Source organism: Oncorhynchus masou, chromosome 29 (genome assembly GCF_036934945.1).
Source record: "Oncorhynchus masou masou isolate Uvic2021 chromosome 29, UVic_Omas_1.1, whole genome shotgun sequence".
NCBI classification, from domain to species: domain Eukaryota; kingdom Metazoa; phylum Chordata; class Actinopteri; order Salmoniformes; family Salmonidae; genus Oncorhynchus; species Oncorhynchus masou.
Window position 1 is genome coordinate 40,949,361 of NC_088240.1, and position 12,997 is coordinate 40,962,357.

At 44.7% G+C, this 12,997-nt stretch overlaps 1 protein-coding gene across 3 annotated transcripts in view; it reads left to right on the plus strand.

Moving 5' to 3' along the window:
• Positions 1–12,997, plus strand: part of LOC135519683 (kalirin-like) — a 259,660-nt gene that overhangs the window by 113,606 nt on the left and 133,057 nt on the right. For all 3 annotated transcript variants that reach the window (XM_064944915.1, XM_064944916.1, XM_064944917.1), the window contains exons 4-8: positions 722–914; positions 1,546–2,058; positions 5,536–5,658; positions 8,715–8,906; positions 10,952–11,083. In XM_064944915.1, the coding sequence (XP_064800987.1) occupies positions 722–914; positions 1,546–2,058; positions 5,536–5,658; positions 8,715–8,906; positions 10,952–11,083 (1,153 nt within the window). The remainder of the gene's footprint in view (positions 1–721; positions 915–1,545; positions 2,059–5,535; positions 5,659–8,714; positions 8,907–10,951; positions 11,084–12,997) is intronic.

Sequence of the window (12,997 nt, forward strand, 5' to 3'; positions counted from 1 at the left end):
ATCGCGTTAAAGTGCTTTCGGAGCATCAGGCCTAAGAATAGAGCGTTAATAGCATTACAGCCTCATAACCTGTTAGAAAAGTGGGGCCCTCCATTTTGCGGGGTTGAAATTGAAACAAGACTCTCAACAAATAAGCCTGTTACATCGAAAGAGGACATGCCCATGAAGAGAGAAGAGGTTTGTGTGTGATATGCTATCGTTTGTATTATAATCTAAAACAACAGAGCTTAATGTCGATGACAGGCTTGTCAGAAAGTAGAATCGCGCGAGGGATCGTACCACATCGAAGGTAGAAGCAGTGCGTCAGCTGGAAACAACTCCAATTGAACAGCGCTTGTCATTTAGTCACAGCAGTTACACAGTTCCAGTGGTGTAATGGCTTTAGCACCGTGCCTGGCTGACAGTCCAGGGGAGTCTAAATTGGCAGAGGGATATTAAGTAGGGAGTGTTGGATGGCGTGACGTCGCCCGCCCCAGCTCGAGCAAACTCTATGGGAGTGGATGTGATGTACAGGGAATGCTGGGTACTAGCGGTTGGTTATCTCTCTCTCTCTCTTTTGTTTTTCTCTCTCTCTCTCTTTTTTGTTTCTCTCTCTCTCTCTTCCTGTCTCTTTTTCACTCACCCCCTCCTCTCTCTTTCTCGCCCCTCCTCTCTCCGTTTCTCTCTCACTATCCCTCTCTCCTCTCTCTCGAATGGTCCTTTCATCTCCTCTATCTCCCAGTGAGGATGTGTGCAAGCGAGGCTTCACGGTCATCATTGATATGCGCGGCTCCAAGTGGGACCTGATCAAGCCTCTGCTGAAGACCCTGCAGGAAGCCTTCCCCGCCGAGATCTGCGTGGCGCTGATCATCAAACCCGACAACTTCTGGCAGAAGCAGAAGACCAACTTTGGCAGTGCCAAGTTCACATTTGAGGTAAGCCTCTCGCTCAGCATCACTCAGCATGGGCTCAAACAGAACCTTGTTTTGGTTGGAATGTCTACCTACTGCCCTGAACTATTTTATGTTTCTTCAGTACAGACGTTTTCTCTAGTCAGCATGCCGGTTTCGATTATTACGATAAACGAGTCGTTTTGATGTCGCATTTCAGCCAGAGTTGAATAGCACATTATTTTCAAGTTTAATCAATCACAGGACTATCAGCGATACTCAACAACAGTCGCTAATTTGAACATGTCTCTAAAGCCGGACAGGAAGCACAGAGCTGTATTTTCAGAAGGACTGGTGAGAAATGATTATTTCCTCCCCATCCTCTCTGCCTGTAGGGCTGTAACAGAGGTCAGCCATGAGTAGTATGCTACGTAGTGTGAGGTTATGTTTACACCCCTTGGTCCTCCCCTCTCTCATTCCTTCCCTCCACAGTGAACATGTAGTGCTAATAAGAAACAGAATGGCTTTGTTCCAAATGTCACCCTATTCCCTACATAGAGCCTGGGCCTTGTTTGCCATATAAGGAATAGAGTACTATTTTGGACACGTCCAATGAAGCTTGTACCCGGTTTGGGGGTAACATAACGAGAGCCTCTCGATTGTGTGCTGTTGACAGACTAGCATGGTGTCAGTGGAGGGCCTGACTAAGTTGGTGGACCCGTCCCAGCTGACAGACGACTTTGAGGGCTCTCTGGAGTACAACCACGAGGAGTGGATGGATCTGCGCGTGGCCCTGGAGGAGTTCATGGGCTCGGCCGTGCACCTCCTCTCCCGCCTGGAGGACCTCCAGGAGCTGCTGGCCAAGAAGGAGTTCCCGGTGGACGTGGAGGGCTCCCGGGGGCTCATCGACGAGCACACGCAGCTCAAGAAGAAGGTGATGAAGGCTCCTGTGGAGGAGCTGGACAGGGAGGGCCAGAGGCTGCTTCAGTGTATCCGGTCTAGTGACGGTTTTTCTGGGAGGAACTGCATCTCGGGCAGCGCCGACTTCCAGAGTGTGGTGCCTAAGATCGCCAGCCTGCTGGACAAGCTGCACTCGACCAGACAGCACCTGCACCAGATGTGGCACGTCCGCAAGCTCAAACTGGACCAGTGTTTCCAGCTCCGCCTCTTTGAGCAGGACGCAGAGAAGGTGAGTAACCAAAGCCCAGAGGGGCCAGAAACAACCATCACCATAACAACTGTTAAGCTGAGTTGATCTGTGTATATGTGTATTTTGTATTTAATATGCCAAGGCAGCAGCTACTCTTTCTGGGGTCCAGCGAAATTAAGGCAGTTATACCATTTTCAAAACATTAGAATACATTCACAGATTTCACAACACCCTGTGTGTCCTAACAGAATAAAACGAATAAACCCGCATCACATTAAAGACCCTCTGTTGATTTGGCCTCGCAGGGTGTTTTAGTAAGACCAAACTCATTGCCACACATGTGCCTTGTGTATAGGAAGGCAGACAAACGTTGACAAGGAATTTATATTAAAAAGGTTGCAAACCGATTGAGAGGTTTTGGCATATAAATATCCTAGAGTCTTGTCCTCAAATATTTATCCTAGAGGCGCATCGTGAATGTCCTCAGTACGGGAACCAATAACAAACTTTGGCCTCGATGTGATGTGAGGCCGAGGCAGCGCCCCAAATGGCACCCGGTCCCCTATATAGTGTACTAAAGTAGTGCACTATGTAGGGAATAGGGTGACATTTTACACGTCGCATTTCTCGGTTTATATGAAGGGCCTAAATACATAGAAAACTCTGCCATTTGTTTGTATTTATTGGAAACACATATTAAATGGGATATAATATGCTTTTACAAGGATATGTGCTTTTATAATATATTATGAAAGCAGAGCGGCTCAGTACATCATTCCCTGAGATGGTATTTGGGGGAATAAACATGTATTTTGCCCACTTTTCCAAGTCATGAAATGTTTCTAAGTGGGTTTTTAGAGATGATAAAAGGATTTATTCTCATCTACGCACTCATCTCCTTTGACAATGTCAATAACCCAAAGGTACATGTAATAATTACATGTGATTCTTTTTGGTTCTCTGGAAGCTTCCGGGCTTTTAAAGGAAAACCTCATATACCCCAAATACCCCCAAAACCCATGATGCAACAACAACCTCACATTAAGACCTGTACAACTCTGGCAAAGGTCAGAGACACAGGCGGGTCTCGAAGAAAAGGTGATAGTATTTTGATGACGAAGATGATATCATATGATTCTGAACAATATTTTACATTGCCAGGTCATTTCCTGCTTCGTCAAGGCAACCAGACAAATAAACTAAAGTAGAACTGCCACACAGCTAGTGTTTACAGAGAGGAAGAAAAATTATATTATTCCCATATAACCGTGCAATATTCTCTCCAATCCCTCAAGCCAACACTCCCCCCAATAAACCCTACAATGACGAAGATGCCTTCATTTGGATAAGTGCAGTCAGTCCCTTCCCTAATGATCGTGGAGCCCCATAGGGCCTCTGATTAGGACAGGCCCAGATAATGATTCATTTCCCTGGGGATAATGCCAATTAAGGCATGGCACACGTGCAGTGTATGTCCCTCCCTGTGTCCTCTCCAATTGGATGGCGATTTACTAACAACGTGTTACAACAACGCAGTCCAATCAGAATCATGATAGATTCAACAATTCAGGTACTGGTCATTTTGTAAACTCAGATTCACACATTGGACTATTTTCATTCTGGTCTGACCAAGCACTTGGACAATCGTAGTAGTGTTCGGGGTTACACGCCGCTACGTTAGTATTCGGAGAGGAGATTCAAAAGGCGAAACACATTTGTTTTACGCGACACCTTTTGAAGCTCGAACATAAGAAGGCTATTCTTTTTTTGTTGTTGTACAATGCTTGGCCGAACCGAACGTGTCCGCATGTAACCCCTGTAGAGACAGTTCATATCTGTGGGGATTAGGACCAAAGGGACCAGTAACAGACAGAAGGCCTCATTTCACTGAGGGAAGGGAGGGAGGAAGGGAGGGAGGGAGGGAGGGACGCAGGTGTTTATTGTTCCTCCTCCTCCGTAATGACCTCATGTGATCTCTGTTGGTTGCATCCCGAATGGCGCCCTAAAACTCTTTTGTGCACTGCTTTTGTGGCACTCTATGTAGGCAATAGCCAAAAATGAACAATTACTGGCCCGCCTCGGCTCCACGTCGTCGTCTTCCCCTGCTGTCATGACGATCCAAAACATTCCTTTTGTTTTGTTCTCACAAAATGGCTGAAATGGATTTTAGTGAGGAGAGTTGTAGGTTATGCCCTGTAGAGAATCATAGTATCTGTCATACTATCAATTGGTTCCTTTCAAGGAATGTGGCGTTTTTCCAGAGTACTTTATGGAGTTGGTCATTTAAGGAAAATGGTTTGTAGACTAAATGATAAATGCTCATCATCGCTCTCTTTTCCCGACCAGCTCTCCACTATTCATCATCTCAAAGTGAATATGATAGGGAGTCATTTATCAGCATTATCAACTTACCGCTCTGAATCCGAATTTGTCCCCCCCAACAAAAACAGCCAACAGTCGTTGAGCTAATTAATTCTTTAGCCAGCTTCTCTTCATTTGATTTGTAAGATATTAGATTAAGCTGTCAAGATGTCATTTAATAAGCATGACAAGTAGGAGAATTTACAAGTAAGTGGTCAATCATACGGTCTTTCAAGTCTTTACTTTGACGGTCAGAAATATGCGTCAAACCAAAACACATGACGGAGCACTATTTCCTAGGCATTTTTCAGCTCTTCCCGTTCTATTTGTAAAAAAAAAATACTTCTCATTGAATAAATAGAATACATTTAACCGCAATTTCATCGTTGTTTTGAATGCCATAATAATGATTTTAGCGTTAGTTATCAAACAGCTTCTGCAACAGAGAAACTAAGCTGTGATATCAGTACAAACACGTCGGGCGACTAATTCCCCTCTGTAAGGACTTCCATCGGAAGGCAGCGGCGAGAGGTCACACCAGTGTCAATGTTTAATTAACAGCTCGATCAAACCTGATTAAATAGGTTTGTTCTAACGTCGCAGGCTCTTCAGAGCGGAGATGTGAAGCTGCTGGCCTAGAGAGTTGTTCCTGTGTCACCCAATAATCACGCTTGTCACGCCACCATCATTTGACATTTTATTGAATAGTCAAGCGTGCTGTCCAGGATTTGAAAGAGAGATGACTGCGTTTGATGAAATCTGATCACTAGTATATTTTTAATGCCAAGGAGAGCACTATAGTATCATGTAATGAATTTAATGTTTCTCTGTCTTGGCTTCGGGTGGTCTAGTGGTCTAGTCTGCTGCCTCTGGCACACATATATACTGCTGAAGCATGGGTTCAAGTACAGCCCTCTGCTATTTTCTATATCTTTCCTCTTTGTCCAGTCCACAAAAAAATAAAAAATAATAATAATGTATCTGCTGTGCTAAACTATCAATGGGAATGTCTGTGTATGTGTCATTTATACGTGTTCTTTCATTGTTGTATGGGTGGGCCCACCATACTGGTGTTGCATGCTCCATGCTGGGCCACACAGGACCCAACCAGTAACGTAACCAATCTCACGTATTTGTTCTGTGTTCCCATCGTAGATGTTTGACTGGATCAGTCACAATAAGGAAGTGTTCCTGCAGAGCCACACAGAGATCGGCGTCAGCTACCAGCACGCCCTGGACCTCCAGACGCAGCACAATCACTTTGCCATGAATTCTATGGTATGTGAGGACTGTCAGTGATATGTGAGGACTGTCAGCGGTATGTGAGGACTGTCAGCGGTATGTGAGGACTGTCAGCGGTATGTGAGGACTGTCAGGGGTATGTGAGGACAGTCAGTGGTGAAAGAGGACTGTCGGTGGTATGTGCGAACTGTCAGTGGTGTGTGAGGACTGTCAGTGGTGTGTGAGGACTGTCAGTGATGTGTGAGGACTGTCAGTGATATGTGAGTACAGTCAGTGGTGAAAGAGGCCTGTCGGTGGTATGTGCGAACTGTCAGTGGTGTGTGAGGACTGTCAGGGGTTTGTGAGGACTGTCAGTGGTGAATGAGGACTGTCGGTGGTACAGTATGTGCGAAATGTCAGTGGTGTGAGGACTGTCAGTGATGTGTGAGGACTGTCAGTGTGTGAGGACTGTCAGTGATGTGCGAGGACTGTCAGTGATATGTGAGCACTGTCAGTGGTGAATGAGGACTGTCGGTGGTATGTGCGAACTTTCAGTGGTGTGTGAGGACTGTCAGGGGTGTGTGAGAACTGTCAGTGGTGTGTGAGGACTGTCAGTGGTGTGTGAGGACTGTTTGTGGTGTTTGAGGACTGTCTGTGGTGCGTGAGGACCGTCTGTGGTGCGTGAGTACCGTCTGTGGTGTGTGAGGACCGTCTGTGGTGTGTGAGGACCGTCTGTAGGGCGTGAGGACCGTCTGTAGGGCGTGAGGACCGTCTGTGGTGTGTGAGGACCGTCTGTAGGGCGTGAGGACCGTCTGTGGTGTGTGAGGACCGTCTGTGGTGTGTGAGGACCGTCTGTGGTGTGTGAGGACCGTCTGTGGTGTGTGAGAACTATATGGTGCTTGGGATTGACCTGGTTTGTGGGTACTATGTGGTATGTGAGGACTGTCTATGGTGTGTGACTGTGGTGTGTGTGAACTACATAATATGGAAGGACGATATGGTGTGTGAGGACTGTCTGTGGTGCATGGGATCTAATAATATGGATGATTGCAATGGTCCTTGAGTCATGCCTCAGTGATTTCACTTTGTATGAGTACGAGTTTAATTATTGAAAGACGTGTTCTAGGATGGGGTCAAAAGGCCTTTCAATTACTGGATTAGTATTTCGAAGAGGGTTGTAAAAAATAAAAATAAAAAGCGTACTCCCCCATTTGACAGCTGTCATTGATATAGTACAGGCCACTGGCGGTGGAGAGCAGAATTGAGTTTTAAATATAAACACACATACTCTGATTATTATCGCTCTGCTGTAACAGCAGGGTACTTCCTCGTTGTTGATTTTATTTCCTCTGGTTCGCCTCACCAGTAACACTGCCATTGTAATAACTGTTAGGGTTAAGTCCCAAACGGCACCCTATTCCCTATATAGTGCACTACTGATCGGTCCCTTTACTGCTAGTTACATATGTGCATATCTACCTCAGTTACCTCGTAACCCTGCACATCGACTCTACCGGTACCCCGTGTCTATAGTTATCGTTATAGTGTGTTTTACTTTTCGATTATGTCTCCATCTTCTTCCTCTCTGCATTGTGGGAAAGTCCCGTAAGTAAGCATCTCACTGTTAGTCCACACCTGTTGTTTACGAAGCGTGTGGCGAGTAACGCTCGATTTGATTTGGTTGATTTGATTTGAGCCCTATGGGTCTAAATAAGGGAATAGGGTACCATTTGGGACACACTTTACAGTAGGCAATGACCTCTACTGCAGTTTTGCCCTGGAGACATGTCTGATACTCATTGGATGAGAAATCAAGCTATTTATGTACCGAAACACAAACCAAGAGTCTCACACGGCATATGCACACATGCACATTTAAATGGCATAATAACGCTGGGCAGTATGGTGAGATCCTCTGCCATCTCCTCCAGTAATCATTGAAGAGAATCATCTGTCCCCAAATCCCCAGCTCTGTGTGTATTCGGGAGCAGGCCTGTTGAGTTATTTGTGTTTGGCACCGATGTGCAGACACACACAGACACACATTGGAGGCCCTTCACAGCAGCGTGTGTGTGTGTGTGTCTCTGTGTGTGCTCCCTCCTCTCCAGTTCTCACAGCCTGCTGTGTCTCCATCAGCCTGCTGCTGGGCCGGGCTGCACACAGCAGTCGTCAGAGGGGGCAAACAGACACAGGCACAGAACAGAACCACACTGGCCAAAAACCACTCACACATAGGCCTTTTGGCTCTCACTGAAGAACCTCGCTCTCTCTCTCTTTCTCTCTCTTTCTCCACTCTCTCTCTCTCCCCCCTTGTCTCTCTCTCTCCACTCCCCCCCCCACTCTCTCTCTATCGCTCCTTCTCGTTATCCCTCTCTCTGCTCTCTGCTCATACAGACTCCCGACTCATACTGTTGTTATGTTTTAGCGTGAGTCTTGGCTCAGCGTGCTCAGCATGCAGCAACCATGCCTGAGCATAGTTCATTTAAGCCCTGCTTTAAAACTAGGAGCTGTTCGTTTTGATGGCTTCATTAGCAGTTCTAATCAGGTTAGCGGTAAATAAAACCCACGGTGGGTGCATCATGCGAAGCTGATAAATGGATGGGCCTAAAGAGGCCAGAGATGATGAGACTCCCATAGTGGGGAAGGAAGGGGGATGGGTTTTGGGAACTACAGAGCCAGATGGCAGTAAAGAGCGTGTGTGTGTGTCTGTGTGTGTGTCTGTGTGTGTGTCTGTGTGTCTGTGTGTGTGTGTGTGTCAGAGAGAGAGAGATTCACTGAAAGCTGCAGAATTCTGTCACGCTTGTTGTCGCTAAGATTTACACCATCATTTCCTGGTGGCTGGCTCACGTGTCATGTCTGTGTCATGTTCAGGTGTATCATTGCGTGTTTGGCTATCAAGTGATACGACACCACTAGATATAGCTAGACACGCCACGGAGACCAAGCCCTACACAGTTTGTCTACTTTGATTCAGTCATTTCTACGTGAATAAATGTCAATATTTCCGAATTAAATCAAATACTGTTTTTTATCTTAAACAAATTAAATAAACCCGGGAATCTATTCTCATATCATATAATATCTTCTTCACGTGTGTCCCTCCCTCGGTGCAGAACGCCTATGTGAACATCAACAGGATCATGTCGGTGGCGACGCGGCTGTCGGAGGCGGGCCACTACGCCTCGCAGCAGATCAAACAGATCTCGGCCCAGCTGGACCAGGAGTGGAAGAGCTTCGCCGCCGCCCTGGACGAACGCAGCACCATCCTGGCCATGTCGGCCGTCTTCCACCAGAAGTCGGAACAGGTACGGTGACCGTAGGCTGAAACCCCTTGCTGTTGCCACTCAGTTACCGTGCCTTCAGAAAGTATTCCACATTATGTTGTGTTACAGCCTGAATGAAATACAGTAGGGCAAAAAAGTATTTAGTCAGTGTCACGGTCGTCCTCCTCTTCATCTGAAGAGGAGAGGCGAGAAGGATCGGAGGACCAAAATGCGGCGTGATATGTGTTCATGTTGAACGTTTTAATTAAAGAAAGAACTGAACACAGAAACACGATACAAAAAAAAAACAGTAAACAAAATAACAACCGTGAAGCTAATGCGAGCTGCACTGAAACAAGCCATCAACATAGACAATCACCCACAAACAACCCAGGCTACCTAAGTATGATTCTCAATCAGAGACAACTAATGACACCTGCCTCTGATTGAGAACCATACTAGGCCGAAACATAGAAATCCCAAATCATAGAAAATCAAACATAGACTGCCCACCCAACTCACGCCCTGACCATACTAAATAAATACAAAACAAAGGAAATAAAGGTCAGAACGTGACAGTCAGCCACCAATTGTGCAAGTTCTCCCCCTTAAAAAGATGAGAGAGGCCTGTTATTGTCATCAACTATGACAGACAACTATGAGAAAAAAAACCAGAAAATCACATTGTAGGATTTTTTATGAATTTATTTGCAAATTATGGTGGAAAATAAGTATTTGGTCAATAACAAAAGTTTATCTTAATACTTTGTTATATACCCTTTGTTGGCAATGACAATGACAATGACAATGACAATGACAAATATTTTTATTCTGTACAGACTTCCTTCTTTTCACTCTGTCAATTAGGTTAGTATTGTGGAGTAACACAGTTGTTGATCCATCCTCTGTTTTCTCCTATCACAGCCATTAAACTCTGTAACTGTTTTAAAGTCACCATTGGCCTCATGGTGAAATCCCTGAGCGGTTTCCTTCCTCTAAGGCAAATAGGTTAGGAAGGACGCCTGTATGATTGGGTGTATTGATACACCATCCAAAGTGTAATTAATAACTTCACAATGCTCAAAGGGATATTTATTGTCTGCTTTTTTTTTTACCCTTCTACCGATAGGTGCCCTTCTTTGCGAGGCATTAAAAAACCGCCCTGGTCTTTGTGGTTGAATCTGTGTTGGAAATTCACTGCTCAACTGAGAGACCTTACAGATAATTGTATGGGTGTTGTAGAGAGATGAGGTAGTCATTCATAAATCATGTTAAACTTTATTATTGCGCACGGGGTGAGTCCATACAACTTATTATTTGACTTGTTAAGCAAATGTTTACTCCTGAATTTATTTAGGCTTGCCATAACAAAGAGGTTGAATACTTATTGACTCAAGACATTAGAGCTTTTCATTTTTTTTTACATTTCAAAACATTTTGAAACATATAATTCCACTTTGACATCATGTGGTTCTGTGTGTAGGCCATTGTCAGACAAATCTACATTTAATACATTTTAAATTCAGGCGATAACACCACAAAATGTGGTAAGAGTCAAGGGGTCTGAATAATTTCTGAATCCTAACTTGAAGTCTGAGCACGTAACTCAGACCTTTGTGTAAAGCACGTATTGATGTGAAAGGGAGATTTGCATGAAATCTCAACATATCACCATTCCTGAAGTCAGACTTCAGCCCACAGGCCATCTGAGAGAGATTGGAATGTCGGCTGCTGCCCTTTGCGGTGTAGAGGTAGTTAAGATAGACCTGTGTTGCCATGGCAGCAGCTACTATGATGCTGAGTGTTTGGGGCTTCAGGTGTGCATGGGGGGGGGGGGAATACTGCTGCCTGTCAGAAAGCACTTAACCAATGATCCAGGGTTACCTCTGATCCAGGGTTACCTCTTGTAAAGATGCCTTGTCTGCCGCCACACCGTCCTTCCTCCCTGCCTCCCTCCTGGCCTGCCTTCCTCCCATGCCTTCTCTCTTCCCGTCTCTGTCCACGAAATGACTCACATTGCTCTGTTGATTGGTCTATTTGACTCTGTTCTGTTGCGTGAATATGTCTCCTGGCCTGTGTCCATGCAGTTCCTGGCTGGGGTGGAGGCCTGGTGCAAGATATGCAGTGAAGGGGGGCTGCCCTCAGAGATGCAGGACCTGGAGCTGGCCATCCACCACCACCAGACCCTCTATGAACAGGTGATCCAGGCCTACACTGAGGTGAGACACCCTCACAACACTGACTCAGCTACAGCACTAACTAAATACTGGTTTATAGTACAACCTGATCCCAAGGCCATTTGTATGATTTGGGATGTTTTTGGTGTCCATCCATTTAATATGATACAGTTGAAGTCGGAAGTTTACATACACCTTAGTCAAATACATTTAAATTCCTGACATTTAATTCCCTGTCTTAGGTCAGTTAGGATCACCACTTTATTTTAAGAATGTGAAATGTCAGAATAATATAATGATTTATTACAGCTTTTATTTATTTCATCAAATTCCCAGTTTGTCAGAAGTTTACATAAACTGAATTAGTATTTGGAAGCATTGCCTTTAAACTGTTTAACTTGGGTCAAACGTTTTGGGTAGCCTTCCACAAGCTTCCCACAATAAGTTGGGTGCATTTTGGCCCATTCCTCTTGACAGAGCTGGTGTAGCTGAGTCAGGTTTGTAGGCCTCCTTGCTCGCACACGCTTTTTCAGTTCTGCCCACAAATGTTCTATGGGATTGAGGTTAGGGCTTTGTGATGGCCACTCCAATACCTTGACTTTGTTGTCCTTAGCCATTTTGCCACAACTTTGGAAGTATGCTTGGGGTCATTGTCTATTTGGAAGACCCATTTGCGACCAAGCTTTAACTTCCTGACTGATGTTTTGAGATGTTGCTTCAATATATCAACATCATTTTCCATCCTCATGACGCCATCTATTTTGTGAAGTGCACCAGTCCCTCCTGCAGCAAAGAACAGTTGGGATGGTGTTCTTCGGCTTGCAAGCCTCCCCCTTTTTCCTCCACCTTTATCGCCAAAGAGTTCTAATTTTGTTTCATCAGAGTACGATCAAAGTACGATCTTTGTCCCCATGTGGAGTTGCAAACCGTCGTCTGGCTTTTTTATGGCGGTTTTGGAGCAGTGTCTTCTTCCTTGTTGAGCAGCCTTTCAGGTTATGTCAATATAGGACTCTTTTTTACTGTGGATATAGATACTTTTGTACCTGTTTCCTCCAGTATCTTCACAAGGTCCTTTGCTGTTGTTCTGGGATTGATTTGCAATTTTCGCACCAAAGTACGTTCATCTCTAGGAGACAGAAATCATCTCCTTCCTGAGCGGTATGACGGCTGCGTTGTCCCATGGTGTTCATACTTGCGTACTATTGTTTGTACAGATGAATGTGGTACCTTAATTTGTTTGGAAATTGCTCCCAAACGAATGAGGTCTTGGCTGATTTCTTTTGATTTTCCCATGATATCAAGCAAAGAGGCACTGAGTTTGAAGGTCGGCCTTGAAATACATCCACAGGTACACCTCCAATTGACTCAAATGATGTCAATTAGCCTATCAGAAGCTTTCGAAAGCCATGACATTATTTTCTGTAATTTTCCAAGCTGTTTAAAGGCACAGTCAACTTAGTGTATGTGAACTTCTGACCCACTGGAATTGTGATACAGTGCATTATAAGTGAAATAATCTGTCTGTTAACAATTGTTGGAAAAATGACTTGTGTCATGCGTAGACGTCCTAACGTCCTAACCGACTTGCCAAAACTATAGTTTGTTAACAAGAACTGTGTGGAGTGGTTGAAAAACGACTTTTAATAACTCCAACCTAAGTGTATGTAAACTTCCGACTTCAACTGTACGTGACGTTACGAGTGGAATAGCACTTTTACACTTACTGAAGATCTGGTTTACAGTTTCATTCTTTGTTAGTTTAAGATCCCACCACATAGCTTTCAAGGAGAATTCCCACAGTGCTAATGACCCTTTTATATCTTTTCAAGGATGGCATGAGGTTTTTTTTTTTTTCAAAGACCATCACAAGTTATCTAAACATGATCCCAAGCAGTCTAAACATGGATGTACGCTGTACATTGCTTTGAAATATTGCCCTGAAATTAAATGTAAGTC